This window comes from Mauremys reevesii, linkage group 2 (assembly GCF_016161935.1).
Source record: "Mauremys reevesii isolate NIE-2019 linkage group 2, ASM1616193v1, whole genome shotgun sequence".
Classification (NCBI taxonomy): Eukaryota; Metazoa; Chordata; order Testudines; family Geoemydidae; genus Mauremys; species Mauremys reevesii.
In genome coordinates, this window is record NC_052624.1 from 286,395,890 (window position 1) to 286,422,337 (window position 26,448).

The following is a 26,448-nucleotide window of genomic DNA, read 5'->3' on the forward strand; positions in this document are numbered from 1 at the left end:
TTTGCTGGGTGTAAACTAACGAAGGTGGTGGGATATAATTGGTTAGCTAATCATGTTACAATACGTTAGGATTGTTAGGTAAATTTGAGTAGAATGATTGGTTACGGTATAGCTGAGACTATCACTATATAAATTAGGGGCAAACAGAAAGTAAGTTGGGATTCGAAAATAAGGAAAAGGAACCTGGATTTAAGCTCGCTGGAAGTTCACCCCAATAAACATCGAATTGTTTGCACCTTCGGACTTCGGGTCTTGTTGCTCTCTGTTCATGCGAGAAGGACCAGGGAAGGGGGAGGGTGAAGGAATAAGCTCTCTAACAATCACACCCGGCTGGCTTCCTGGGGAGAGTCGGTCATCCATGGTCCTCAGTTGCTAGGTACCAATGTCCAGGCAATTGGAGTGGCCGTTGTCTTTGCCTGGCTCTCCGTGGGGTCAGGCCCCAGACAGTCACACCTGGGTCTCTGCAATGAGTAAACCACCTTTTCCCCCCACCCAGTTAATCATGCAACACAGGGGGGAAACTGTGGCACACACAATACTCATCCGAGATATGAAAAATTCCCACTCTGTCACAAGGGGATTGACAGTCACAGCACAGTCCACTCTGCTCCGCCCAGAGCCCAGCCACGCAGCTGTCTGCCCCCCTCCTGACAGAGCCCAGACTGCCTCCTGCAGCCAGCACTTGCCCCACACCTCCCCAGTCCTAAGATCTTGAGCTGGGAGATTATTGTTCAGCTTCCTGAAGGAGAGGCTGGGAAGTCCTGTTGCTCTGGGGGGTTGGGGGCTGGGTATCGATGTCCTGGCAGCTGGATTTGCCATTGGCTTCTCAGAGGGTCCAGTGATATGGGGAGCAAGACCCAGACAGCTGGGTGCCACCCATATTTGTCTCTTCGCCTGTGTCACGGACTCACAGATCATGCCCACTCGTGGCCCCGTGGGGGGGGGGGCTTCCAGTGCGACAGCCCTTCTTGGGGGCCACTCTCTCTCTCGGGGTCAGGGCCCTCCACCTCCTGGAGCCGCACCTCTCTGGCCTTAGCACGTCTGTCTCTGCCGTGGGCCCCCTCAGGGAGTCCCCTTGCTCTGGGCCCCCTGGGCCTCCTCACCCCCGAAGGGGTTGAGGCCCCCTGTTCTCTAGACTGGAGCGACTCTCAGCCAGCATAAAACAGGAGGGTTTATTGAGAGTTGAACCCAGCACAGGAACCTCTCAGGCCTGGCCTCCCTCAGCCCAGCACATCCCAGTCTCCCCTGCATCTAGGTGGGCTCTGCCTGCTCCCCCTCTCCACCCCCAAGCCCCCCTGCTTCCCAGCTGGGCCTCCGATATCCCCGCCCCAAGCCCCACCTCTGTCCATTGTCTTTTCTCCAGATAAACAGGGTCACCTGGGTCTCCTCTCCTCCCTTCTGTCCTCTGGCCCCTCTGGCTGGAACCGGCTGGTCAGGTCAGGTCACCGGGGTCCTCTCTTCGCAGCCCATTATCCTCCCACTGGCCAGAACCAGCTGTGACTCCTGAGCTGGGTCTCTGGGTCACCAGTCGCTGGGGTCTCCATCCTCCCGGCCATTGGCCTGGGTCCCAAGTTCCCTCTCCACTGTAGGGTGACCAGATGAGATGAAGAAAATATCGTGACACATGGGGGGGAGGCCTGCAGAGCAAAAAGAAAACAGTGCTGCTGGCAGAGCGAAATATCGGGACAACCACCCAAATATCAGGATGTCTGGTCACCCTAGTCCTCCTCACCTCGTTAAACCAGTAACACCCGGGGACACTGAGTCCCACCCCCTGTGCATGCAACCCACTGGGAAACACGGAAAAACCAGGAAAATCCTCCAGTTCTCACAGGCTGCCTGGAGAGCAAACAGTCCTTCCCACCCCAGGTAGCAATGCAGCATGCAGGGGAAACTGAGGCACACACAAGCCTCAACATTATTACCAAAAAATCCCACTTCATCACCCCCCATCCCCAGCCGTCCCTCTCCACCCCCACCCCAAGCACCAGTGCTCCATTTCCATCCACTGCCTCAGTGTCCCTCCAAATCCCTCTGCTCCCGCCCCATTCCCCCTCCCAAACCCCGGATCACCGCGGCCCCACGGCTCAGCGAGACTCCCCCAGCGCACTGCGCCGACCCGGCCGCTCCCGCAGCAGCCCTGGCTCCCGGTAACCCGCTCCGGGCGCCGGGCCGGGGCCCGGCGAGTCCCTGCCCGCGAGCGCTCGGGGTTGCGCCGCGCAGCGCTGGGGCGAGCGGTGAATTCTGGCCGGGCCAGCGGGTGCGGACTCACCGAGTCCGGGCGGAGAAGCTGGCGGGGCTGGAGCCTGCAGCGGGGCTCGGCAGCCGCAGCGAGAGCCCCCGCCGCTGCAGCCCGTCCAGCCTCGCCCCCTCCCCAGCGCCTCCAGCCCCGCCTCCTGGCTCCCAGCCCCGCGGAGCGCACCCCTCGGCCCCAGCGCGGCGCCTCTCCGGTGCCAGGCGGGGCGCGGGGCGGGGCGGTGCCGGGCTCAGCTGGGCTCCCGGAGCAGGACCGGCCCGCTCCCCCCAGGGCTCGCACGGAGCCAGCTGCTCCTTCTCCTCTGCCCGCAGCGCCCTGCGCCCGGCCCGGCTCCCCAGGCACCTCCCCAGCCATGGCCCGGCCGAGCCCCAGCAAGTTCCAGTTCGCCATTGACCGCGGGGGCACCTTCACCGACATCTTTGCCCGCTGCCCCGGGGGGCGCGTCCGCGTGATGAAGCTGCTGTCCGAGAACCCGGCCAGCTACCGCGATGCGCCCACCGAGGGCATCCGCCGCGTCCTGCAGGAGGTGAGGGCAGGGCCCGGGGTAGGACGGGTCGGGCCCGGCCAGGAGCGGGCCCTGACCCCAGCGTCCTGGAGCCGAGGTGCCCGCCCAGCCCCTGGCACCTCGGCAGATCGGAGCGGGCCCCGGCTGCAGCCAGCTTGGCCCCAATAGCCCAGAGCAGCCTCTCGCCCCGCTGCCGGGATCGCAGCAGCCCGGCTGTGGCTCTGCCCCGCTGCCAGCGCTGGCCGGTCTCCCTGTGAGCCGGCCCATCGGGGGGGGGGGGGCGTTTTCCCCGGCCCAGCTGGGTTTCCTGCAGGAAGGAGGCGCGGGGTGCGATACCCGGAGGGGGGGGGCGCTCTCCCGACAGATCTGTCCGGCTGGGGGCCCAGCCAGCACCCCCTGTTCTCCCCAAGGCCTGGGTCTGCCAGAGGGAGGAGGGGAGACCTTGGTGGGCCACCCAGCTTAGCCCTGGGCTGGGAAGCCAGGCTGGCTCCGGGGCAGGGCCGGGTTTACAATGGCGCCATGGAGCCGGGCCCATGCTGAGAAGGGGCCCCGAGACCCCGCTGGCTCCCCCCGCCCACCAGCTGGCCGAGGGCTCCTCTCTGCTACCTGGCCCCATCCCCTGCTGCTCCAGGCAGCCTCTGCTTCCCACCACCTGTGGGGCCCCGCCTGGCTCCCGGGAGCTGAGCCACCTGGGGCTGCTGCAGAAGCCTGGCCAGTCTCAGCTAGTTGGGGGGCAGGGGCTTGGCTGGGCCCCTCCAGGCAAGTGGGTCTTAAGGGAGCCCAGCCGGGCAGGTCCTGGCCTGGCTGATTGCGCCACTCCCGAGGGGCCAGAGCGATTCCTGGCCCCGGGACCAGCCCTGGCTGCGCTGCCGGCTCAGTCGGGCAGACACAGTCGCCTCCCAGCAGGGCCCGTGAGTGTGGCTGGGAGGCAGGGCGTGGGGTAGTGGGTCTGTGAGGAGTATGGGGGTGTGTTGGGGCACTAGGGAGTGGGAGGTGTTGTCAGATGCTACCGGCGTGGTGCTCTGCTTTGTTCAATGTTGCTATCAATTGGCTGCGTGCGTGTTCCCTCTGTGTGCTGCCCCAGCTCTGCAGATCGCTGACCCAGCAGACCCCGAGAGAACCCCCAATGAGCACAGAGTCTAGTAAGGTACGAAGGCACGTCGGCCAGGTTTATTGTCAAACGAAGCACAATGATAGTTCCCTCTAGATTTTACTCTACAGGACACACTACGAGTATGAGCCCCCTGGCAATGGACTCAGCTCAGTCAGTGGCAGGACTTTCAGCTGCCCCCTAGGCTGGACAAAGACACCGCCCCAGGGGTGCATTCTTATACACTGGTGCAAACACGTTACACATCACTCCTGACGTATTGAGGTGCAGCCCCTCTATGCAGTAAGGTGCCACCTCTCACCTTGTACATGTTGGTTCGAACAAAACAACTCCGGCCATCATATTCCCCTTTGGCCCTGTCATTGGGATGGGTCGGCCTGCTCCCTGTTATCTGTGTGGAGTGTACGAGTGTGCGAATGTTCTGATCATTGGGGTCCAGTACCTGTTAGGTGTGTTTCTGTTTGCAGCATCAGCCCTTTCCTTGCCAGCTCCTGTGAGCAGGGCCTGCCTCTGGCTCACAGCTTCACTTTGCTTTATGTTAGCAAAGTCTTGCCCATTACTTTAGCTCAGGCCTCAGGCCTCATACCAGGCCTCTGATACCAAGGTTTATATCTCAGGGCCTCCTCTTACTACAGGGGGTGCTGGGCAGTTGTGGGGGGGCTGTGGGCAGGGGTGGTGTTGTGCAGGGCGCTGTGCATTTGTGGGTGGGTCTGGGGGTGGTGCTAGGCAGAGGGAGTTGGGGGGGCTCGGGCTATAGGGAGTCGGGGGGTGTTGGGCGGGGGGGGGGGGGCTGTGTGCAGTGGCATAGGCCCACCCCCGAGGGGAAGGGACAGGCTGGCAGCACAGGGCCGGGTGGGCCACTGTGCATCTGGCAACTGCTGATTTGTACCTAGTGCCCTGCACTGGGCTGGGCCGCCCCTGCCATGCCATGCCCCATTGCCCCTGGCTGGCCCCTCGCTCCGGGGACTGACCTCCCCACGCCAGGCTCCACTGCCTCCATGGGGGCCCACAAATATATTTGGCACCAGGCCCAGAAAAGGTTAATCCGGCCCTGCTCCAGGGGTGTTTGTAGCTCTTCCACTGGCTCGCTGGATCACCTTGGACCTGGGGACAGTGACTCTCCTCTCCTGGGCTCATGGGCACGAGATGATCTGAGCTCCATGGAGGGTGTTACTGGCTGTGGAAGGAGACTGCCTGCAGTGACAGGAGCTTCCCCCAGGAATGTGGCACTCCCTTTCCCCCCGACCACCCTCTGGATGCATCCCGGATAGAGTGGATCCGCATGGGGACCACGGTGGCCACCAACGCCCTGTTGGAGCGCAAGGGGGAGCGGATCGCGCTGCTGATCACCAAGGGCTTCCGGGATCTCCTGCACATCGGCAACCAAGCCCGGCCCAGAATCTTTGACCTGGTGAGTCCCCAGCCCTGCCTCCTTCTCTGTGCCTCTCCTGGGCCAGGCTCCTACTGCTGACAGGGCTTCGTATGGCCTTGGGTTCCAAGTGTGGCCAGGGCAAGGAGCTCCTGGGTCCAGGAGCATCTGGAATCTGGGCAGGATTCTCCTGCCTGCTCTGTCTCTGAGTAAACCAGCCCCCCACTGACCCCAGGGCCCCTTTCCCACATGCCAGGGGCAGCCGGGCAGGGCGGGGTGTGCGCTGCACCTGGTGATTGGCTGGCGCAGCCGGAGCGCAAGCTGTGTTGTTCCAGCCGGCAGGGTGCTCTCCTGAATCCAGCACTTGAGGCCCTGGGGGAATCGTCCTTCGGGAGGGCCCTGTCCACTGACCCACAGACAATGTCCTTGGGAACCCAGTGCAAGGGGCCTATTGTTTGGAAGGAGTCTGGGCTGGATTCCACAGCTAATCTCTGGCTGCAGTACCCGCCCCCCTTTATCTGCACTCGGTTGGCTGTGGGGCCACGTGGCAGCTGCGGCTGCTCCAGCCCTACCCACAGATCCTCCCAACTCTTGCCAGGAGGCTCCCCCACCCCTGCTGCTTGCACATGGTCTGGGTTGAGCTTTTAATCCCCTGGGTTTCTCCTGCAGCTCCCTCCCCTCCCCCCGGCCCAGGGGAAGGAGCTGCCTCTCCACAAAACCCTTTGATCTCTGAGTGTCACAGTTTGGGGGAGACCAGGCCCTGCACCCCCGGCTTCCTGCGATTCACCAGGACTCTCAGCCAGCCAGTAACACAGAAGGTTTATTTAGACGACAGGCCATTCTCTGTGCAGACCCTTTCACACCCCTGCCCTCTAGGGCTCTGCAACAATCGCACCCCCTTATCCCACCACCTAGAGACTTAAGAAATGCATAGGGGAAACTGAGGCACCCACACAGTATTCAGAGAAAACATTAAGAACATTCCCACTTTGTCACAGTCTGTATCCACAAAAGCAACAAAGAAGTGGCTTTTTTACTCACACAATCTTATGCCCAAATAAATCCGTTAGTCTTTAAGGTGCCACCAGACTCCTTGTTATTTTAATCTCCTGGGTTTCTCCTGCAGCGACCCCCCCCCCGAGCCCCAGGGGAAGGAGCTCCCTCTCCACAAAACCCTTTGATCTCTGAGCTTCTACAGATCAAGCCTGGGGAGCCCTCCAGGTGTCTCTGCCGAGTGCTGATGGGCGGCTGCCTGGAGGCATCTGGCTGGGGGAAATGACCACACACCCCAGGGGTGACCCCAGAGAGCCCCAGTCCAGGTGGCTCGGTCACTGAGTGCTGCGGGGGGGTGGGTGGGTTGTGTGTGTGCTGGCTGTCGGCTCTGGGACCTGTTCTAGATGGAAGGGTCTGGTGGGACTGGACTGAGGGTCTGGCTACACTTGCAGCTGTACAGCGCTGCCGCGGGAGCGCTTTGAAGTGCGAGTGTGGTCGCGGCGCCAGGGCTGGGAGAGCTCTCAGGTACCCCACCTCCCCGTGGGGATTAGCTTACAGCGCTGGGGCACTGTTTACACTGGCGCTTTGCAGCGCTGGAACTGGCTGCGCTCAGGGGGGTGTGCCAGTGTGCCAGTGTAGCCAAGGCCTGACCCACCGTCTCCCTTCGGGTATGTCCACACAGCGGTCAGCTGACTCAGGGCCCCGGGCTCCACACGCAGTGCAGACGTTTGGCCTTGTGTCACGGAGTCCCCAGGCGATGCTCTGGAACTGCTCCCCACCAAGCCAGGCAGGACTCTGGGGAGCCTCCTCTCCCTTGGAGCAGCCTGTCTGCAGGGCAAGAAGCTCCCACGGCTTCACCTCCTGGGTCTCTCCTTGGAGCATTCAGCATCCTCTGCCCCTCCGTGCGCTTCCCACAGCGAGTCCCCCCAGCGGGGGCCTGGGGGGGGCCACAGGGTCCTGCCCCCCCACTGCGCAGTCAGACGTGACTCTCAGCCAGCCGGTAAAACAGGAGGTTTATTTAGACGACAGGAACACAGTCCAGGACAGGGCTTGCCGGTACAGACAACAGGACCCCCCCTTAGTTAGGTCCGTCTGGGGCCCCCAGGGAGGCCACAGCCCCATTGGGAAGCCCAAGCCCCATCTGGGCCCCTCTCCATTTCCCAGCCAGCTCCAAAGTGAAACTCCCTCCAGCCTCTCACTCAGCCTCCCCCCGGCTCCTCCCCCAGCCTTTGTCCAGTGTCCCGGGCAGAGGTGTCACCTGGCCTCCCACCCCCCCTCCTGGGTTCTCAGGTTACATGCTCAGGTGTCCTCCCTTCCCCAGTGCAGACAGTCCCAGCAAAACCCCTGCCACCTTCCCAGGTCAATGCTCCCCACTCAGCACTCGCATAACACAGCCAGAACATTCCCACTTCGTCACTCCTTGGGCTGAAGGCTAGGATCCGAGACCCCCCCCACCGGGTCAGAGCCCGGCTCCAGCCGAGTGGGAACGTCTGCACTGCTACTGTTAGCTCCGTAGCGCGGACCCGAGGCAGCTGTCCCGGGTCCTGAGCCGGTGCCACGGGTGGTTTGCTGTGTAGACGTACCCTTAGCCTCTCTGGGGCGAGAGGGGTTAAACTCCTGTGTGATGGTGCTGCTGGGACACTGGGTTGGGAGGGAGAGATCAGAGCCCTGGAGCCCTGAGCAGCTGGTCCTGGTGGAGCCCTGACTGACTGCAGCAAGGAGCCGGAGCTGGAGCCGGAGCCAGGGCGGGGGAGTCGCCTCCAGGGCCATCTGGAAGGGGGAAGCTCCTGAGGCTGAACCGGGGGCCTCCAATGCCAGGGGGCCAGGCGGGAGCAGGGCCTGGGACTCAGCCCCTCACCAGGGGTGGGCGGGAGTTGTGGGGAGCCGGAGCAGCGGAGAGAGACCTGGGTCACTGGGGTGCGGCAGGACGTGGCGGGGCTGGGGAGTGGGGACCCCAATGTACACCCCCTTCAGCCCCCGAGGAAAGCGCTTGGAGGGTGGGGGGTGGCAGCAGGAGACCAGAGTGGTGGAGTGAACTGCAGCAAGGAGGGGGAGGATGAGCCCCCTGCCCCCTAGCGTGGTGGGACGAGAGCCAATCCCAGACCATGCGGGGGGCGCGTGACTGGCCCTGCCCTGGGGCTGGTCTCCACACTCCAGCCCCCCAGCCTGGCAGTGACCGGGCCCCTCTCTGTCGGTTCCCCAGGAGGTGGCAGTGCCCGAGGTGCTGTATGAGGAGGTGGTTGAGGTGGACGAGCGGCTGATCCTGCACCGCGCCGGCTGCCAGCTCCCTGGGGCCGAGCCCGGCCAGGCGCTCTCAGGTAGGTGTTTGGAGCCGGCCGGAGGGCAGCAGAGACAGGGGGCAGTCAGGGCCGGCTGGACCGCCCCCCGCCCCCGGTGAATACCCAGGGCAGTGCCATGGAGGGGGCTCAGCCGTGCACCTTTGGTGTCTTCCCAATGCCCCAGTTCCCCTCCCCACATTGCCCTGCTCTCTGTCCCTCTGCCCCGTGGCCTCCAGAGGGGGATTGGGGCTGCGGTTTGCATGTGTGGGCCCCTCTACCGTGGCTCCATCCTCTCCCCAGGCGTGACGGGGGATTCGCTGGTGGTGCAGCGCCCCGTGGACCTGGCCATGCTGCGGAGAGAGCTGCAGCGGCTGCTGGCGCGGGGGATCCGGAGCCTGGCCGTGGTGCTCCTGCACTCCTACGCGTGAGTCCCTCCGGGTGGGCGCTAGGCCCCCTGTCGCCTACGTGGCCCCGAGTGCGGTGACATGCTGGGGGCATCCCCAAGGGCACGGGGCAGACGCGGGCAGGGGTGAGATGAGCACTGGGCTCAGCCTAGACCCGATGGGTGCTGGTCCCCACCCCACTCGCGGTGCTCGGAGCCGCTCGGGGCTGGAGCCTGCACCTCCAAAGCCAAGGCTGGGCTTGGCATGTGCCTGGGGAGCAGGTCAGCCTTGTGCCACCCCCACACTGGGCACTGCCCGGCTCGGGGTCCCACCAGCGCCCCTGCTCAGCTGCTAGCATGGCCCTGCCCCAGGGGGCTGGGAAGCTCTCCCGTCTGGCTTGGGGCGGGGGTGCCCTGCTCTGGGGAAACGGGCGCCTCTGCCCCACGGCTCTCCCCAGGCCCTGACTCCACTCTCTCTCCCTGGCAGCTGGCCAGCCCATGAGCAGCAGGTGGGGGCGCTGGCCCGGGAGCTGGGCTTCCAGCACGTGTCTCTGTCCTCCTCGGTGATGCCCATGGTGCGGGTGGTGCCGCGCGGGTACACCGCCTGCGCCGACGCCTACCTGACCCCCTGCATCCACCGCTACCTCGATGGCTTCCGCGCCAGCTTCAGCCCGCAGCTCCAGGTGAGCATGGCAGCACATCGCCTCCAGGGGCCTGCCGTGCCCTGACTGCCCCGGTGGCTGGGCGGGTATTGCCCTGAACCGCCCCCTGGGGCTTCCCCACCCACCCAGGCAGACGTGGCCCTTCGCCTCCCCACATGGCCACTCCCGGCTCATCCACATGGACTCATCTGCTCCCCTCTTCTGCGCCTGGTCCGTGTCCCCATGCCAGGGCCCCTCTCCCTGCCGGGGGCACATCCCAGAGCCCTTCCCTGGCTCCAGCCTCTGTCCCAGGGCCCGTCCCAGTTCTGCTGGCCTTGTGAACCCACCCTGGCACTGCCTGTCACCCAGCTGGGGACCCCGGTTCCTGCTCCATGCAGGGCCCCACCCCCTCGTCCCACCTGGCTCCAGGCTCGCCCGCTCTCTCTGGCTCCCCCTGCAGGACACCCAGGTGCTCTTCATGCGCTCCGACGGGGGCCTGACCCCCATGGGGCAGTTCAGTGGCTCCAGGGCCATCCTGTCTGGCCCTGCCGGCGGCGTTGTGGGCTACGCAGTCACCACCTACAGCCAGGAGGACGGGCAGCCTGTGATCGGCTTCGACATGGGAGGTGGGTGCCGCCTGCAGGGGGGGGTCTCTCCCTGTGACTGGAGTGGGAAGGGTCCGAGCTCCTTTGCACGTGGTGGGGGACCCTGGCTCCCCCAGATGGGCTCCCCTAGGGCAGGCGAGGCCTGGTGCTGGGCAGGGGCCGGGGAAGCTGGGATGTCGCCCCAGGGCCGCCCAGAGGATTCAGGGGGTCCCTGCCGCCGAATTGCCGCTGAAGACCCAGCACTTCGGCGGCAGGTCCCAGAGCAGAAGGACACCCCCACCCCACCCCCGCTGAATTGCCGCTGAAGACCTGGAGCGGAAGAAGCTCTGGGGGCCCAGACCCCGTGAGAGTTTTCCGGGGCCCCCGGAGAGAGTGAAGGACCCCGCTCCAGGGGCCCTGAAAAACTCTCGTGGGGGTCCCTGTGGGGCCCGGGGCCTGGGGCAAATTGCCCCACTTGCGCCCCCCCGGGCGGCCCTGTGTCGCTCTGCCCCAGGCAGGCTGCAGGCCCTGGGGATGGAGCCAGCTCTGAGCCAGGCCCTGGCTGAGCTGTGACCCCCGCAGGCACCTCGACGGATGTCAGCCGCTACGCCGGCGAGTACGAGCACGTCTTCGAGGCGACCACGGCCGGGATCCGCATCCAGGCCCCCCAGCTGGACATCAACACCGTGGCGGCTGGCGGCGGCTCCATGCTCTTCTTCCGGTGGGTGCCTTTCCCTGCCCCGCCACTCCTGGGGCGCTTCCCCCAGGCTGGGGTTCAGGGACCCGGGCTGGCTCAGGTGGGTTCTGCTGCTGTGGGGCCCTGACTCCCCTTACAAAGGGGGTGAGCCTCCCACACCCCTCAGTGACACCCGTCCAGGCCTAGCAACGCCAGTCCTGCTTGTGGGCCAAGAGAGGGCCCCCGAGTGTGGGGCTGGCTCTGGGGGCTGCTTCGCCTGCTGCTCAAGGGACTGGATGGGCCGTTCTTGTTCCAAGCGCTCTGACGTTCCTGGCCCGAGGGGCTGTGCTTTGAGCTTCAGCATCCAGCCCCTGGACATCGGCCATTCCTGGTTCCAGCCCCGTCCCGGCTCCTTCTCCCCGCTCTGTCCCCGATGCCCCAGCCTGGCGCTAGGGGTGCTGTGCTGCCCAGCGGGGGCTCAGTAGGGGGCGCTCTCCCCCGGGTCTGTCCCCGATGCCCCAGCCTGGCGCTAGGGGCGCTGTGCTGCCCGGCGGGGGCTCAGTAGGGGGCGCTCTCCCCCGGGTCTGTCCCCGATGCCCCAGCCTGGCGCTAGGGGCGCTGTGCTGCCCGGGGGGGCTCAGTAGGGGGCGCTCTCCCCTGGGTCTGACCCGATGCCCCAGCCTGGCGCTAGGGTGCTGTGCTGCCCGGGGGCTCAGTAGGCGCTCTCCCGGGTCTGACCCCGATGCCCCAGCCTGGCACTAGGGGTGCTGTGCTGCCCGGTGGGGGCTCAGTAGGGGCTCTCCCCGGGTCTGACCCGATGCCCCAGCCTGGCGCTAGGGCGCTGTGCTGCCCGTGGGGGAGGCTCAGTAGGGGGCGCTCTCCCCAGGGTCTGACCCCGAAGCCCCAGCCTGGCGCTAGCGGTGCTCTGCTGCCCAGGGGTGGGGCTCAGTAGGGGGCGCTCTCCCCCGGGTCTGACCCCAATGCCCCAGCCTGGTGCTAGGGGTGCTGTGCTGCCCAGGGGGTGGGGGGCTCAGTAGGGGGCTCTCTCCCCCGGGTCTATCCCCGATGCCCCAGCCTGGCGCTAGGGGCGCTGTGCTGCCCGAGGGGGAGGCTCAGTGGGGGGCGCTCACCCCCGGGTCTCACCCCGAAGCCCCACCCTGGCGCTAGGGGCGCTGTGCGGCCCGGCGGGGCTCAGTAGGCGCTCTCCCGGGTCTGTCCCGATGCCCCAGCCTGGCGCTAGGCGCTGTGCTGCCCGGGGCTCAGTAGGGGCGCTCTCCTGGGTCTGACCCGATGCCCCAGCCTGGCGCTAGGGGTGCTGTGCTGCCCAGCGGGGGCTCAGTAGGGGGCGCTCTCCCCCGGGTCTGACCCCGATGCCCCAGCCTGGCGCTAGGGGTGCTGTGCTGCCCGGTGGGGGCTCAGTAGGGGGCTCTCTCCCCCGGGTCTGACCCCGATGCCCCAGCCTGGCGCTAGGGGCGCTGTGCTGCCCGTGGGGGAGGCTCAGTAGGGGGCGCTCTCCCCTGGGTCTGACCCCGATGCCCCAGCCTGGCGCTAGGGGTGCTGTGCTGCCCAGGGGGTGGGGGGCTCAGTAGGGGGCGCTCTCCCCCGGGTCTGACCCCAATGCCCCAGCCTGGTGCTAGGGGTGCTGTGCTGCCCAGGGGGTGGGGGGCTCAGTAGGGGGCTCTCTCCCCCGGGTCTATCCCCGATGCCCCAGCCTGGCGCTAGGGGCGCTGTGCTGCCCGAGGGGGAGGCTCAGTAGGGGGCGCTCTCCCCCGGGTCTATCCCCGATGCCCCAGCCTGGCGCTAGGGGCGCTGTGCTGCCCGGGGCTCAGTAGGCGCTCTCCCGGGTCTATCCCGATGCCCCAGCCTGGCGCTAGGGTGCTGTGCTGCCCAGCGGGGCTCAGTAGGCGCTCTCCCGGGTCTGTCCCGATGCCCCAGCCTGGCGCTAGGGCGCTGTGCTGCCAGCGGGGGCTCAGTAGGGGGCGCTCCCCCCCGGGTCTGTCCCCGATGCCCCAGCCTGGCGCTAGGGGCGCTGTGCTGCCCGGGGGGGCTCAGTAGGGGGCGCTCTCCCCTGGGTCTGACCCCGATGCCCCAGCCTGGCGCTAGGGGTGCTGTGCTGCCCGGGGGGGCTCAGTAGGGGGCGCTCTCCCCCGGGTCTGACCCCGATGCCCCAGCCTGGCGCTAGGGGTGCTGTGCTGCCCGGTGGGGGCTCAGTAGGGGGCTCTCTCCCCCGGGTCTGACCCCGATGCCCCAGCCTGGCGCTAGGGGCGCTGTGCTGCCCGTGGGGGAGGCTCAGTAGGGGGCGCTCTCCCCCGGGTCTGACCCCGATGCCCCAGCCTGGCGCTAGGGGTGCTGTGCTGCCCAGGGGGTGGGGGGCTCAGTAGGGGGCGCTCTCCCCCGGGTCTGACCCCAATGCCCCAGCCTGGTGCTAGGGGTGCTGTGCTGCCCAGGGGTGGGGGCTCAGTAGGGCTCTCTCCCGGGTCTCTCCCCGAGGCCCCAGCCTGGCGCTAGGGGCGCTGTGCTGCCCGAGGGGGAGGCTCAGTAGGGGGCGCTCTCCCCCGGGTCTATCCCCGATGCCCCAGCCTGGCGCTAGGGGCGCTGTGCTGCCCGGGGGGGCTCAGTAGGGGGCGCTCTCCCCCGGGTCTGTGCCCGATGCCCCAGCCTGGCGCTAGGAGCGCTGTGCTGCCCGGGGGAGGCTCAGTAGGGGGCACTCTCCCCCGGGTCTGTCCCCGATGCCCCAGCCTGGCGCTAGGGGCACCTAACAGGGCTTCTGGTACTTCCCGGGGCTGGCGCGTGACCCGCACTGTCCCTGCCTGGGTCCGATCTAGGTCACTGTTTTCCTACTTCCCTCTTGCCCATGTGCCCTCAGCTGGGCACAGGCTTCTCCTTCACTTCCTGCCCCAAATGCAGGGCGATCCCGCTGCGTGGGGCTGCCCTGCCCGCCCCGGGGCCGCGCTGCAGTAACGCGTCTCCCTTCTCTCCCCTCCAGGTCTGGGCTGTTTGTGGTTGGTCCCGAGTCTGCGGGGGCCCATCCTGGCCCCGCCTGCTACAGGAAGGGTGAGGCCGGGGCTCTGCTGTGCCGGGGCGTGTCCGGGTGGGCTGGTGAGCGGCAGCGACTGACCCCTTGTCCTTGCAGGGGGGCCCCTGACAGTGACCGACGCCAACCTGTGCCTGGGCCGCCTGCTGCCCCATTACTTCCCCCACATCTTCGGGCCGGGTGAGGACCAGCCGCTGTCGCGGGACGCCACCCTGCAGGGCTTCCAGGAGCTCACTGCCCGCGTGAACGCCTTTCTGGCCAGCCAGGCGCCAGGCCCCCGCTCCCCTCTCACCGTGGAGGAGGTGGCCATGGGCTTCCTCCAGGTGGCCAATGAGGCCATGTGCCGGCCCATCCGCTCCCTGACCCAGGTAGGGGCGGGACAGTGCTGCAGCCTATCAGCCCCACGATGGTGACACCTGCCCCCGCCTCTCCCCAGAGCCGGCAGGGCCTTTCCTCCCCCACCCCTGCTCCCCTGCCTGCATTGGGAGCAGAGCCAGGCTCCGTGCATGGGCTCTGCCCAGGGCACCCAGCACTCCCGGGCGCAGAGCTGAGCCTCCCCAGGCTGGTGACTCTGGCCAAGTGCAGCCCCACCCTGCCTGCAGGAGAGGGAAGGGTTCCCCTGGACTTGTTCCCGGGGGTGGGGAAGGTTCCTGGGGCTCACACTCAGTTCCCTGGTGGTGGGGGTGGTTTCTGGGGCTCGCTGGGTGTGGGGGCTCAGTTCTCGGGGTTGGTTCCCTGGGTCTTGCTGGGGGCGGGGGGGCTCTGTTCCCCGGGGGAGGGGTTGGATCCCTGAGTCTGGAGGGGGGGGAGTCTCACGGGGGGGAGGGGCGGCTTGGTTTGCTGTCCCTGTGGGTGACGCTTCCTCTGGTTCTGGCAGGCGAGAGGCCACGACACCTCGCACCATGTGCTGGCCTGCTTTGGGGGTGCAGGGGGGCAGCACGCCTGCGCCATTGCCCGTGTGCTAGGCATGAAGCGGGTGTTCGTTCACAGGTACGGGCCGGGGAGCTGGGGGAGGCATCGTGTCTGCCAGGGCCCAGAGAGCCCGTGGGGGGCCGCGGGGGCTGACACTTCCCAGGTCTCTCCCCCGGCTCTGGGGCTCTGCATAGGGAGGGCAGGTACAGACAGCCCCACAGGGCTCGGCAGGGCGGGGGTGGGGATGCTCGGGCGCCCTGTGGCTCTCGTGTTGGGGGCTCTGCTGGGTGCTACAGAGCGGGCTGGCTCGTTTTGGTAGGGTCACAGTTTGCTGATTTTGGTGTCCCTGCTGCTGGATGTGGCAGAGGCTGGGGGGAGCAGGACCGGGCAATGGGAGTGGGGGGCCGGGGGGAAGCAGGGCTGGGCACTGAGATTGGGGGCCGGAACAGCAGGGCCGGGCACTGGGAGTGGGGATGGGGGTAGCAGGGCCGGGCGCGGGGATTGGGGGGCTGGGAACAGCAGGGCTGGGCACTGGGATTGGGGGGCCGGGGACAGCAGGGCTGGGGAGCAGGGCCGGGCGCTGGGAGTGGGGGGCCGGGGGGAGCAGGGCCGGGCGCTGGGAGTGGGGACCGGGGAGCAGGGCCGGGCGCTGGGAGTGGGGCCGGGGAGCAGGGCCGGGGAGCAGGGCCAGGCACTGGGAGTGGGGGCCGGGAACAGCAGGGCCGGGTGCTGGGAGTGGGGGCCGGGAGCAGGGCTGGGCGCTGGGATTGGGGGCCGGGAACAGCAGGGCTGGGTGCTGGGAGTGGGGCCGGGGAGCAGGGCCGGGCACTGGGATTGGGGGCTGGGAGCAGGGCTGGGGAGCAGGGCCGGGCGCTGGGATTGGGGCCGGGAACAGCAGGGTCGGGTGCTTGGAGTGGGGCTGGGGAGCAGGGCCGGGTGCTGGGATTGGGGGCCGGGGAGCAGGGCCGGGGAGCAGGGCCGGGCGCTGGGAGTGGGGCCGGGTGCTGGGAGTGGGGGCTGGGGAGCAGGGCCGGGAGCAGGGCGGGTGCTGGGATTGGGGGTCGGGAGCAGGGCCGGGGAGCAGGGCCGGGTGCTGGGAGTGGGGCTGGGGGGAGCAGGGCCGGGGGGAGCAGGGCCGGGTGCTGGGATTGGGGCCGGGAGCAGGGCCGGGGAGCAGGGCCGGGCGCTGGGAGTGGGGCCGGGAACAGCAGGGCCGGGGAGCAGGGCTGGGGAGCAGGGCCGGGTGCTGGGAGTGGGGCTGGGGAGCAGGGCCGGGTGCTGGGAGTGGGGGCCGGGGACAGCAGGGCCGGGGCTGGGGAGCAGGGCCGGGGACAGCAGGGCCGGGCACTGAGAATGGGGCTGGGGACAGCAGGGCCGGGCGCTGGGAGCAGGGCCGGGCGCTGGGGAGCAGGGCTGGGCACTGGGATTGGGGGGCCGGGAACAGCAGGGCCGGGTGCTGGGAGTGGGGGGCCGGGGGGAGCAGGGCCGGGGGGAGCAGGGCCGGGCACTGGGATTGGGGGGCTGGGGGGAGCAGGGCCGGGCGCTGGGAGTGGGGGGCCGGGGGGAGCAGGGCCGGGCACTGGGAGTGGGGGCCGGGGAGTAGGGCCGGGGAGCAGGGCCGGGCGCTGGGAGTGGGGGCCGGGGACAGCAGGGCCGGGCGCTGGGAGTGGGGGCCGGGGAGCAGGGCCGGGGGGAGCAGGGCTGGGTGCTGGGAGTGGGGAGCCGGGAACAGCAGGGCCGGACGCTGGGAGTGGGGGGCCGGGGGAGCAGGGCCAGGTGCTGGGAGTGGGGGGCCGGGGACAGCAGGGCCGGGCGCTGGGAGTGGGGCGGGGAGCAGGGCCGGGCGCTGGGAGTGGGGCCGGGAGCAGGGCCGGGCGCTGGGAGTGGGGCCGGGGAGCAGGGCCGGGCGCTGGGAGTGGGGACCGGGGAGCAGGGCCGGGCGCTGGGATTGGGGGCCGGGGAGCAGGGCCGGGCGCTGGGAGTGGGGGGCCGGGGGAGCAGGGCCGGGTGCTGGGAGTGGGGGGCCGGGGGAGCAGGGCCGGGCGCTGGGAGTGCGGGGCTGGGGGGAGCGGGGCCGGGTGCTGGGAGTGGGGGGCCGGGGACAGCAGGGCCGGGTGCTGGGAGTCGGGGGCCGGGCGCTGGGAGTGGGGGGCTGGGGGGAGCAGGGCTGGAGGGAGCAGGGCCGGGCGCTGGGAGTGGGGGGCCGGGGACAGCAGGGCCGGGTGCTGGGAGTGGGGGGGCCGGGGAGAGCAGGTCCGGGCGCTGGGAGTGGGGGGCCGGGGACAGCAGGGCCGGGCACTGGGAGCCAGCCTCGTGGTTCCTGGGGTAGTTGGTTCGGCGCCCTGGGACCGGCCTGGGCGCTCTGCCCAGCAGACCGGGTGCCCCCCGCTGCCCTGCGGCAGGGCCGGTGCCAGGGCTGGGGGAGCGCCGCCCTCAGGCCGGGGTCTCCTTGCAGGCACAGCGGGATCCTGTCGGCCTACGGGCTGGCCCTGGCGGACGTGGTGCACGAGGCCCAGGAGCCCTGCTCCCTGCGCTACGGGCCCGAGGCCTATGCCCAGCTGGACGAGCGCATGGCGGCGCTGCAGACAGAGTGTGTGCGGGCACTGCAGGCCCAGGGCTTCCCCAGGTACCCGCCCCACAGGCCCAGGGCTGCCCTCGGGGGGCAGGGGGGCTGCATGCAGGCTGGACTCCCCGAGGGCCCGTCACCCTCAGCCCAGGGATTTGCATCAGCACCTCCCACCGCTTCCTCTGGGCAGGTGGGACGGACTCTCTGGGGGGAGGAGAAGGGGCAGGCGGGCTCTCTGGTGGGGGTGGGGCGAGGGGCTCTCAGGGGGCAGGTGGGCCCTCGGGGGCAGACAGGCTCGCAGGGGCGAGGGCAGGTGGGCTCTCGTGGGGGGCAATAGGCTCGCAGGGGCAGGTGGGCTCTTGTGGGGTGATGGGCTCTCGGGGCAGACAGGCTCGCAGGGGCAGATGGGCTCTCGTGGGGCGATGGGCTCTGGGGCGGGGGCTCTCGGGGGAGCGATGGGCATGGGGCGTGGGGGCTCTCGGGGCGATGGGCTCGGGAGCAGGGGCTCTCAGGGGACGGAGAGGCTCATGGGGGGACGATGGGTTCTGGGGGGGCGGGGGGGCTCTCGTGGGGGGCGATGGGCTCTCGGGGGCAGACAGGCTCACAGGGGGCAGATGGGCTGTGGGGGGGCGATGGGCGTGGGGGGCGATGGGCTCTCGTGGGGGGCGATGGGCTCTCGGGGAGCAGGGGGGCTTTCGGGGGGACGGAGAGGCTCTTGGGGGAGTTCTGGAGGGTGGGTGACGATGGACGTCCCGGGAGGCAATGGGAAGTGCTGCGCTGGGGGACCAGCTAACCCCACCCTCCCCGCCCAGGTCTCAGATCTGCACGGAGCCTTTCCTGCACCTGCGCTACGAGCGCACGGACTGCGCCCTCATGTGCTCGGCCAAGGGGTACCCGGCCACGTCCGATTCCTGCCGGGCCGGGGACTTCCGCGCCGCCTTCTCCAGCAGGTGGGTGTCCCTTGCCCCATGCGGGGGCCTGGGCCCCTCCTTCCCCCCACAGCACTGGGGCTGGGGGTGCCTTCCAGAACGACTGACGTGCACCGGGGCACGATCCTGAGGGCCCAGGGGTTAGTGGGCAGCACCTGCCCAGGGCTCGCTGGAGACTTGCCTTGTGGCTGCCAGGCCACTGTCCCTGCCCCACCTGTGGCCCAGAGGACCCCACCTTGCCCCCAGCGCCCTCGGCTGCCCTGCAAGGGGTGCAGCGGGGTTTGTTCCCAGCCACGTGCCGGGCTGCTGGGCGTCTCTGCAGCCTTGATGCAGCATGTGCCTGGGCTAACAGCGGCCTGGCCCTGCAGGTACCTGAAGGAGTTTGGCTTCACCATCCCTGGGCGCCCTGTGATGGTGGATGACGTGCGCGTGCGAGGCATTGGCAGCACCGGGATTGGCCAGGACGAGCCAGTCGCGGCCAGCGGCAGACCCGCCCGCGTGGAGACGGTGAGACCCAGGCAGCAGCACTCTCCCACCCCGCCGTGTGCGCCCCTCTCCCCCCAGGACTGTGGAGAGGGCTGGCTCCCTCCCTTCCTAGGGGCAGGCGGGCTCTGGGACGGGGCAGCACCTATCCCAGGGCAATCCCACAATGCCCCTGCCAGTCAGCGATCTGCCGGTCCTGTCCCATGCCCTGCCTCAGAGCAGCTCCTGGGGCTCAGCTCTTCCCAGACAGCCCTGCCCCGGTGTGGCACAGCGGGCACCGCTCCTGGGCAGCACAGGCCCGCGGGGCGCTGAGTGCAGGAGGGCAGGCTGGCTGTGCTGAGCCCTGCCCTGTGGGTCCAGATGGCTCCTCTGGGGCAGGGCAGGATCAGTGCCTGGGTCTGAGCGGCTGGGACACTGGCTCCATCTGTGCCAGGGCGCAGGGGAGGGGGTTCCCTGTTAAGTGATGCACAACGGGGCGGGATTGGGGGAACCTGGGCCCAGGCACTCTCAGGGCATCCCCTCTTCTCCCCGGGCAGGTGACCCGCTGCTATTTCGCTGATGGCTACCTGGACACCTGCGTGTACCTGCTGGAGGATCTGTCCTGGGACCACTCCATCCCTGGCCCCAGCATCATCATCGATAAGAACAGGTGGGAGGGGGGTAGATGGAGCCCGGACGCTTGGGTTCTATGCTTGTCGCTGGGGAGAGAACCTGGGCCAGTGGTTAAAGCAGGACGCTGGGCATCAGGACGCCTGGGTTCTCTGCCCACTGTCGAGAGGGGAGAGCTGAGCGGGGCTGAGATCGGTGGTCAGCGCTCCTGGGTGCTGTTCCCAGCCCAGGCTCCGACTTGCTCTGTGGCTGGGGAAGTCTCTGTCGCTCCTGCGCGAGAGGCTGTGCAGGTGCTTCAGGGAGTTCTGGAGGGTGGGTGATGATGGACGTCCCGGGGGGTGATGGGAAGTGCTGCCCTGGGGAACCCTCCCACGGGCGTGTGCACTAACACAGCCTTGTCCCTCAGCACCATCCTCATCGAGCCGGGCTGCACGGCCTCCATCACCCGCCACGGGGACATCAGCATTGCTGTGGGCTCCGAGAAGCAGGGCCCTATCAGCACCCAGCTCGACACCATCCAGCTCTCCATCTTCTCCCACCGCTTCATGGGCATTGCAGGTGAGGCTGTGGCACCAGGCCAGCCCCCAGGCCCACTCTACATGTGTGTCGTCCAGGAGCTCATCTCGTTCTTTTTTTGAACCCTGTTATAGTCTTGGCTTCACAGCATCCTCTGGCAAAGAGTTCCACAGGTTGCCTGTGTGTGGTGCAAAGGAATACTGCCTCTGGTTTCTTTTAAACCTGCTGCCTGTTAATGGCTGGTTTAGGAACAACAAATCCTGCATCTCAGCAGGGGGTTAGACTAGGCGGCTGCTGCGGTCCCTTCTAACCCTGTGCTTCTATGATTCTAGTTTCATTGGGTGACCCCTGGTTCTTGTGTTATGTGGAGGAGTAAATGACACTTCCCTGTTCACGTTCTCCACATCATTCAGGATTTTTAGATCTCTATCATATCCTCCCTTAGTTGTCTCTTTCCTAAGATGAAAAGTCCCAGTCTTGTTAATCTCTCTTCATATGTACGTTTTCCAATTCTAATATATCTTTTTTGAGATGGAGCGACCACATCTGCACACAGGATTCAAGCTGTGGTTGTACCATGGATTTATATAGAGGCAACATGATATTTTCTGCCTTATTATCGATCCCTTTCTTAATGATTCCCAACATTCTGTTCGCTTTTTTGGCTGCCGCTGCACATTGAGTGGATGTTTTCAGAGAACTCTCCACAGTGACTCCAAGATCTTTCCTGAATGGTAACAGCTAATTTAGACCTCATAAATTTGTCTGTAGAGTTGGGATGATGTTTTCCAATGTGCATCACTTTATCACCATTGAATTTCACCTGCCATTCTGCTGCCCATGTTAGGACTTCCTCTCGTCCCCCCTCGGTTCTTGTCACCCAGACAGAAAGCAGAAGGCCCGAGTGCCAAGTGCAGGCAATGCCATGTTTATTGGTGTTACCAAACAAGCATAATCCACAGCTCCGTACACCAGCAGAGCTTTTCCCTATCCCCTCCTCTTCAGTAACAGGTCATCCTGCAGCCCCAAGCATTCGGCCATAAAACTGTTCTGCTCTGAAACACCAGTAACCAAATCTGTCCTCAGCCCCTGAAGCACAGACTGCTCCCTCCCAGAATCAGCCTGGAGACAGTCCTGTCCCAACACCATTGTCTTCCCAACACGCTGGCCACACACAGCCCCTTGGTTATAGGGCTGCTCAACTTCCTTAACAGCTTCTACTCCACCTGAGACCTTCTCAAAGCTCCCCACACTGGATCTCTCAAAAGGAAAGTCAGTGGATCCATTCACAACAGAAAATTTCTGGCTGGTAGGAACTGAAACTTCCTTGATCAAATCACTTCCACACCCTTCAGCTGCAGTAAACTGCTTGCACAGGCTACCATGAGGATTCCTTTCCCCAGGAACTTCTCTAAGCACCAATTTATCCCTCACAGAAATTCTGCCCTTACCCTCTGTCACGGAGTTTGGGGGAGACCAGGCCCTGCACCCCCGGCTTCCTGCGATTCACCGGGACTCTCAGCCAGGCAGTAACACAGAAGGTTTATTTGGACGACAGGAGCACAGTCCAAGAGAGGTCTTGCAGGTACAGACAACAGGACCCCCTCAGTCAGGTCCATCTTGGGGGGCCCCAGGGAGGTCAGAGCCCCGTCTGGGCTCCCTTCCATTTTCCCAGCCAGCTCCAAACTGAAACTCTCCAGCCCCTCCTCTGCCTTTGTCTCTTTCCTGGGCCAGGAGGTCACCTGATCCCTTTGTTCTCCAACACCTTTGTCACGGAGTTCCCGGGCGCTGCTCTGGAACTGCTCCCTACGAAGCCAGTCCAGACTCTGGGGGAGCCTCCTCTCTGTGAGCAGCCTGTCTGCAGGGCAAGAACCTCCCACGGCTTCCACCTTCCTGGGTCTGACCTTGGAGCATTCAGCATCCTCTGCCCCTCCGTGGGGAAGCCAGAGGTCAAGCATGCACCCCAATTTCGCAGTCAGACGTGACTCTTAGCCAGCCAGTAACACAGAGGTTTATTAGACGACAGGAACATGGTCTAAAACAGAGCTTGTAGATACAGAGAACGGGACCCCTCGGCCGGGTCCATTCTGGGGGGCAGTGAGCCAGACCCCCACGTCTGCCCTCACTCCTCGTCCCCAGCCAGCCCCAAACTGAAACCCCCTCCAGCCCCTCCTCTCTGGGCTTTGTTTCTTTCCCGGGCCAGGAGGTCACCTGATTCCTTTGTTCTCCCCCACCTTTAGCATCCCCCTGCAGGGGGGAAGGGCCCAGCCATTAGTTGCCAGGAGACAGAGGGTCGGACAGGAACTGAGTCACCCACACAGTATTCAGAGGGAACATAAAGAACAGCCCTGGCCATTAGTAGCCAGGAGACAGAGTGTCGGCCATTTATGCACACTGGCCCTTTGCTCTGCAACAATCTCACCCCCTAGAGACTTAAGAACTGCACAGGGGAAACTGAGGTACCCACACAGTATTCAGAGGAAACATTAATAGCAGCCCCACTTCGTCACAACCTTCAGCTGGCACCTTTGTAGACAGGGGCGGCTCTAGAAATCGGGCTGCCCCAAGCAGCGCGGAGCGCTGCGCCGCCCTCCGGTCCTCGCGGGCGGCTGAGCTCCGCCCGGCATGCCTGCATGCCTGCGGCGGGCCCCGCAGTCGGAGCTCAACCGAGCCGGAAAGCGGGGACCCGCCGCAGCCTGCAGCGCTGGCTCCGTGACCTGCCGCAGGAGCTCAACGCCGCCGCCCGAAACGGCCGCCCCAAGCGCCTGCTTGGCGCGCTGGTGTCTAGAGCCGCCCCTGTTTGTAGAGGAGGGCCCCAGGACATTAGTTGCCAGGAGACAGAGTGTCGGCCATTTTCTGTCCGGACAGCATCACATCTGCCCTCTAGGGCTCTACAACAATCACACCCCCTTCTCCCACCACCTAGATACTTAAGAACTGCATAGGGGAAACTGAGGCACCCACCCAGTATTCAGAGAAAACATTAAGAACAGTCCCACTTCGTCACATCCTCTTCACCTAGGGCTTGGTCTAAAGGAACACTTCCCTGAGTCACAACAGACTCTTTCTGGGTCTTACTCACATCCATGATCACCTTTGGCCCTTCAGGTGGATTCCTACAGAATCGCCTTTCAGGCAAACTCATAGACTCACTAGATAACAGGTTAGAAGCAGTCTCCTTCCCTTGGCCACGAACAAGTTCAGGAATCTTTTCCTTCTTGCTACAAGTTGTCAAACTGTCAGTAGGTAACACACTTAAATCACCTTCATGCTCTCCTTGTGCCCCGGCTGGGGTATCACCCTGATCAGACAGAGTTGCTGCACCCTTTTCCAACCACACATTAGCAACTGGCAAACTACAAGCACCAGAATTGTCTGGTCTCTGGGATTTTGCTAGGACACTAACTGGATGCACCCTAGTCACAGGGCCATTCTCCCCAGCAGACACAAACTTAGGACCATTCCCTTCCTGGGCTTTAGTTGAATCCAGAACCAACTCTGAGACAACTGCACTATTCTCAATCCTCACAGGCTGAAAGGCCCCTTCTGTCTGCTCCACAGACACAGAAGAGCCGGAGACACATTCTCCTCTACCAGACACCCAGCTTGGGATCTCCTTTCCCTTGTCCCAGCACACAGGGCTGTTCACAGACAACTGCTTGGAGACCGAGGTAGCTTCCTCCATAGGCAAGTCAATACCCCTGACAGACACAGGCACATTCCCTCCACTGTCACATGCAAACAGTCTGTTAGGAATCATTAAAAAGGGGATAGAGAATAAGAATGAGAATATATTATTGCCCTTATATAAATCCATGGTACGCCCACATCTCGAATACTGTGTACAGATGTGGTCTCCTCATCTCAAAAAAGATATTCTAGCACTAGAAAAGGTTCAGAGAAGGGCAACTAAAATGATTAGGGGTTTGGAGAGGGTCCCATACGAGGAAAGATTAAAGAGGCTGGGACTCTTCATCTTGGAAAAGAGAAGACTAAGGGGGGACATGATAGAGGTGTATAAAATCATGAGTGATGTGGAGAAAGTGGATAAGGAAAAGTTATTTACTTATTCCCATAATACAAGAACTAGGGGTCACCAAATGAAATTAATAGGCAGCAGGTTTAAAACAAATAAAAGGAAGTTCTTCTTCACGCAGCGCACAGTCAACCTGTGGAACTCCTTACCTGAGGAGGTTGTGAAGGCTAGGACTATAACAGCGTTTAAAGGAGAACTGGATAAATTCATGGAGGTTAAGTCCATTAATGGCTATTAGCCAGGATGGATAAGGAATGGTGTCCCTAGTCTCTGTTTATCAGAGGATGGAGATGGATGGCAGGGGAGAGATCACTTGATCATTGCCTGTTAGGTTCACTCCCTCAGGGGCACCTGGCATTGGCCACTGTCGGTAGACAGATACTGGGCTAGATGGACTTTTGGTCTGACCCGCTACGGCAGTTCTTATGTTCCTATGTTCTTATAGTATTGGCACAAGTTATGGAGTCACCTTCTACTGAACTCACAGTAACAGCATTTACATAAAAGGTGGCAGTGTATTTGGTTACACCCAGACAACTGCTCACAGTTATACAACATACCCAGGGCCGGCTCTACAGTTTTCGCCGCCCCAAGCAGCGCACCGAATTGCCGCTGTGGACGGCGGGGGCAGTCCGTGTGCCCTTAGGGCAGCAGGCGTGTTTCCGCGGTGGCGGCAGCTTCTATGTTTAGCTGAAGCCGCCGCAGACAGCTAAACATAGAAGCTGCCCCCGAATTGCTGCCGCCGCGGAAACACACCTGCCGCCTTACGGACACACAGACTGCTCCCCCCCGCCCGCGGCGGCAATTTGGTGCGCTACTTGGGGGCAAAACAACAGGGACGGCCGCCCCTTGCAGATTGCCGCCCCAAGCACCAGCTTGGAATGCTGCTGCCTGGAGCCGGCCCTGAACATACCAACATTGTTGTAAACTGGACTTTTAAGAGGATACAGTTTTTGCTGTTCTTCCCTTGCTTTTTTGACTTGGAGCTGAACTCTGACTGCCTCCTGTTGCATTCGCTGAATCCTCTCCTCAGCAGCCTGTCCTTCCATTTTCCTTCTACGAGCCCTTTCCTCTCTTTTAGCAGCTGTCACGGAGTCCCCGGGCGCTGCTCTGGAACTGCTCCCCACCAAGCCAGGCAGGACTCTGGGGAGCCTCCTCTCCCTTGGAGCAGCCTGTCTGCAGGGCAGGAAGCTCCCACGGCTTCACCTCCTGGGTCTCTCCTTGGAGCATTCAGCATCCTCTGCCCCTCCGTGCGCTTCCCATAGCGAGTCCGCCTGGGCGGGGTCCTGGGGGGGCCACAGGGTCCTGCCCCCCCACTGCGCAGTCAGACGTGACTCTCAGCGAGCCAGTAACACAGAGGTTTATTCGATGACAGGAACAGGGTCTAAAACAGAGCTGGTAGGTACAGAGAACCGGACCCCTCGGCCGGGTCCATTCTGGGGGGCAGTGAGCCAGACCCCCACGTCTGCCCTCACTCCTCATCCCCAGCCAGCCCCAAACTGAAACCCCCTCCAGCCCCTCCTCTCTGGCCTTTGTCTCTTTCCTGGGCCAGGAGGTCACCTGATCTCTTGTTCAACTTTAGCGATCCCCTTGCAGGGGGGAAGTGCCTGGGCCATTAGTTGCCATGGAGACAGACTGTGGGCCAGAAACTGAGGCCCCCACACAGTATTCAGAGGAAGCATTAAGAACGGTCCCACTTCGTCACAGCAGCTTCTTTCTTTTTCTTTCTTTCATCAGCCTCCTTCTCCAGCTGGGCCAAGGCTTCTCTCTCATTCGCATTTCTGCCAGTTTCTGTTCACGCTCAAGTTGCAGTTTACTTGCTGCCTTTTGCTGTTCTGCAGCTTCTGTAGCATCGGGTAAGGGCCGTGCTCCTGCCCCCTGATCACTGGCCATTAACAGCTCTCTCAATTCTTGATTTGTAGCGTCTTTCTAAAGCTTATCCCCTTTTCTGAGCACAAATCTTCCAGGGCTTTTTTGTCAAGACCTCACATGCTCTTTGCTCACCCATTGCAACTGCTCCTTAACCAACCAAACTCTCAATACCACAATTCCAATGTGGACAGCGTGGGGTTCTGACCCAAAGCTTAATTGACCTGGTTCTGTGGATCCTGCTGACTACGCCACTGTGACGGTGCTGCCCGTGGGAGCCAGCTGAGGTCACTCAGTTAGGGTGAACTGCAAACAAAACGGGGCAGACAATGCTTAGATTTACCAACCAGCACAAAACAGCTTCTCTAGTACCTCACTGGTTACTCAGAAGTGCAAACAATACAGTTCCCTTAAAGTGCCCAGCCTCAGGCCTCCATCCAGACACACCTGTCAAACATATGATGGTGATTATAAAAGAAAAGGTTCTTCCAACCCCAAAGGATCAGCCACACACCCAGGTTCTGTTATAACTTGATCTTACCCAAAATACACGCTATAGCTAATTCTTGTTAACTAAACCAAAATGTATTAAAAAAGAAAAGTGTGTTGGTTAAAAGATCAATCTACAGACAGACTTGAATTCAATTCTTGAGGTTCAGACACAGCAGAGATGAGCTTGTAGTTGCCAAAAGTCCTT

At 64.2% G+C, this 26,448-nt stretch overlaps 1 protein-coding gene across 1 annotated transcript in view; it reads left to right on the forward strand.

The window, feature by feature from the left end:
- The first annotated feature begins 2,486 nt into the window (after window positions 1-2,486).
- The window catches only part of OPLAH (5-oxoprolinase, ATP-hydrolysing), a 59,749-nt gene continuing 35,787 nt past the window's right edge, over window positions 2,487-26,448 (forward strand). Inside the window, exons 1-15 of the mRNA XM_039521546.1 lie at window positions 2,487-2,783; window positions 5,093-5,284; window positions 8,439-8,553; window positions 8,815-8,938; window positions 9,384-9,579; window positions 9,998-10,163; window positions 10,704-10,842; window positions 13,784-13,851; window positions 13,931-14,199; window positions 14,709-14,821; window positions 17,199-17,369; window positions 18,122-18,259; window positions 18,607-18,745; window positions 19,258-19,370; window positions 19,737-19,888. Of these exons, the coding sequence (XP_039377480.1) occupies window positions 2,610-2,783; window positions 5,093-5,284; window positions 8,439-8,553; window positions 8,815-8,938; window positions 9,384-9,579; window positions 9,998-10,163; window positions 10,704-10,842; window positions 13,784-13,851; window positions 13,931-14,199; window positions 14,709-14,821; window positions 17,199-17,369; window positions 18,122-18,259; window positions 18,607-18,745; window positions 19,258-19,370; window positions 19,737-19,888 (2,269 nt within the window). The 5' untranslated portion in view covers window positions 2,487-2,609. The remainder of the gene's footprint in view (window positions 2,784-5,092; window positions 5,285-8,438; window positions 8,554-8,814; window positions 8,939-9,383; window positions 9,580-9,997; window positions 10,164-10,703; window positions 10,843-13,783; window positions 13,852-13,930; window positions 14,200-14,708; window positions 14,822-17,198; window positions 17,370-18,121; window positions 18,260-18,606; window positions 18,746-19,257; window positions 19,371-19,736; window positions 19,889-26,448) is intronic.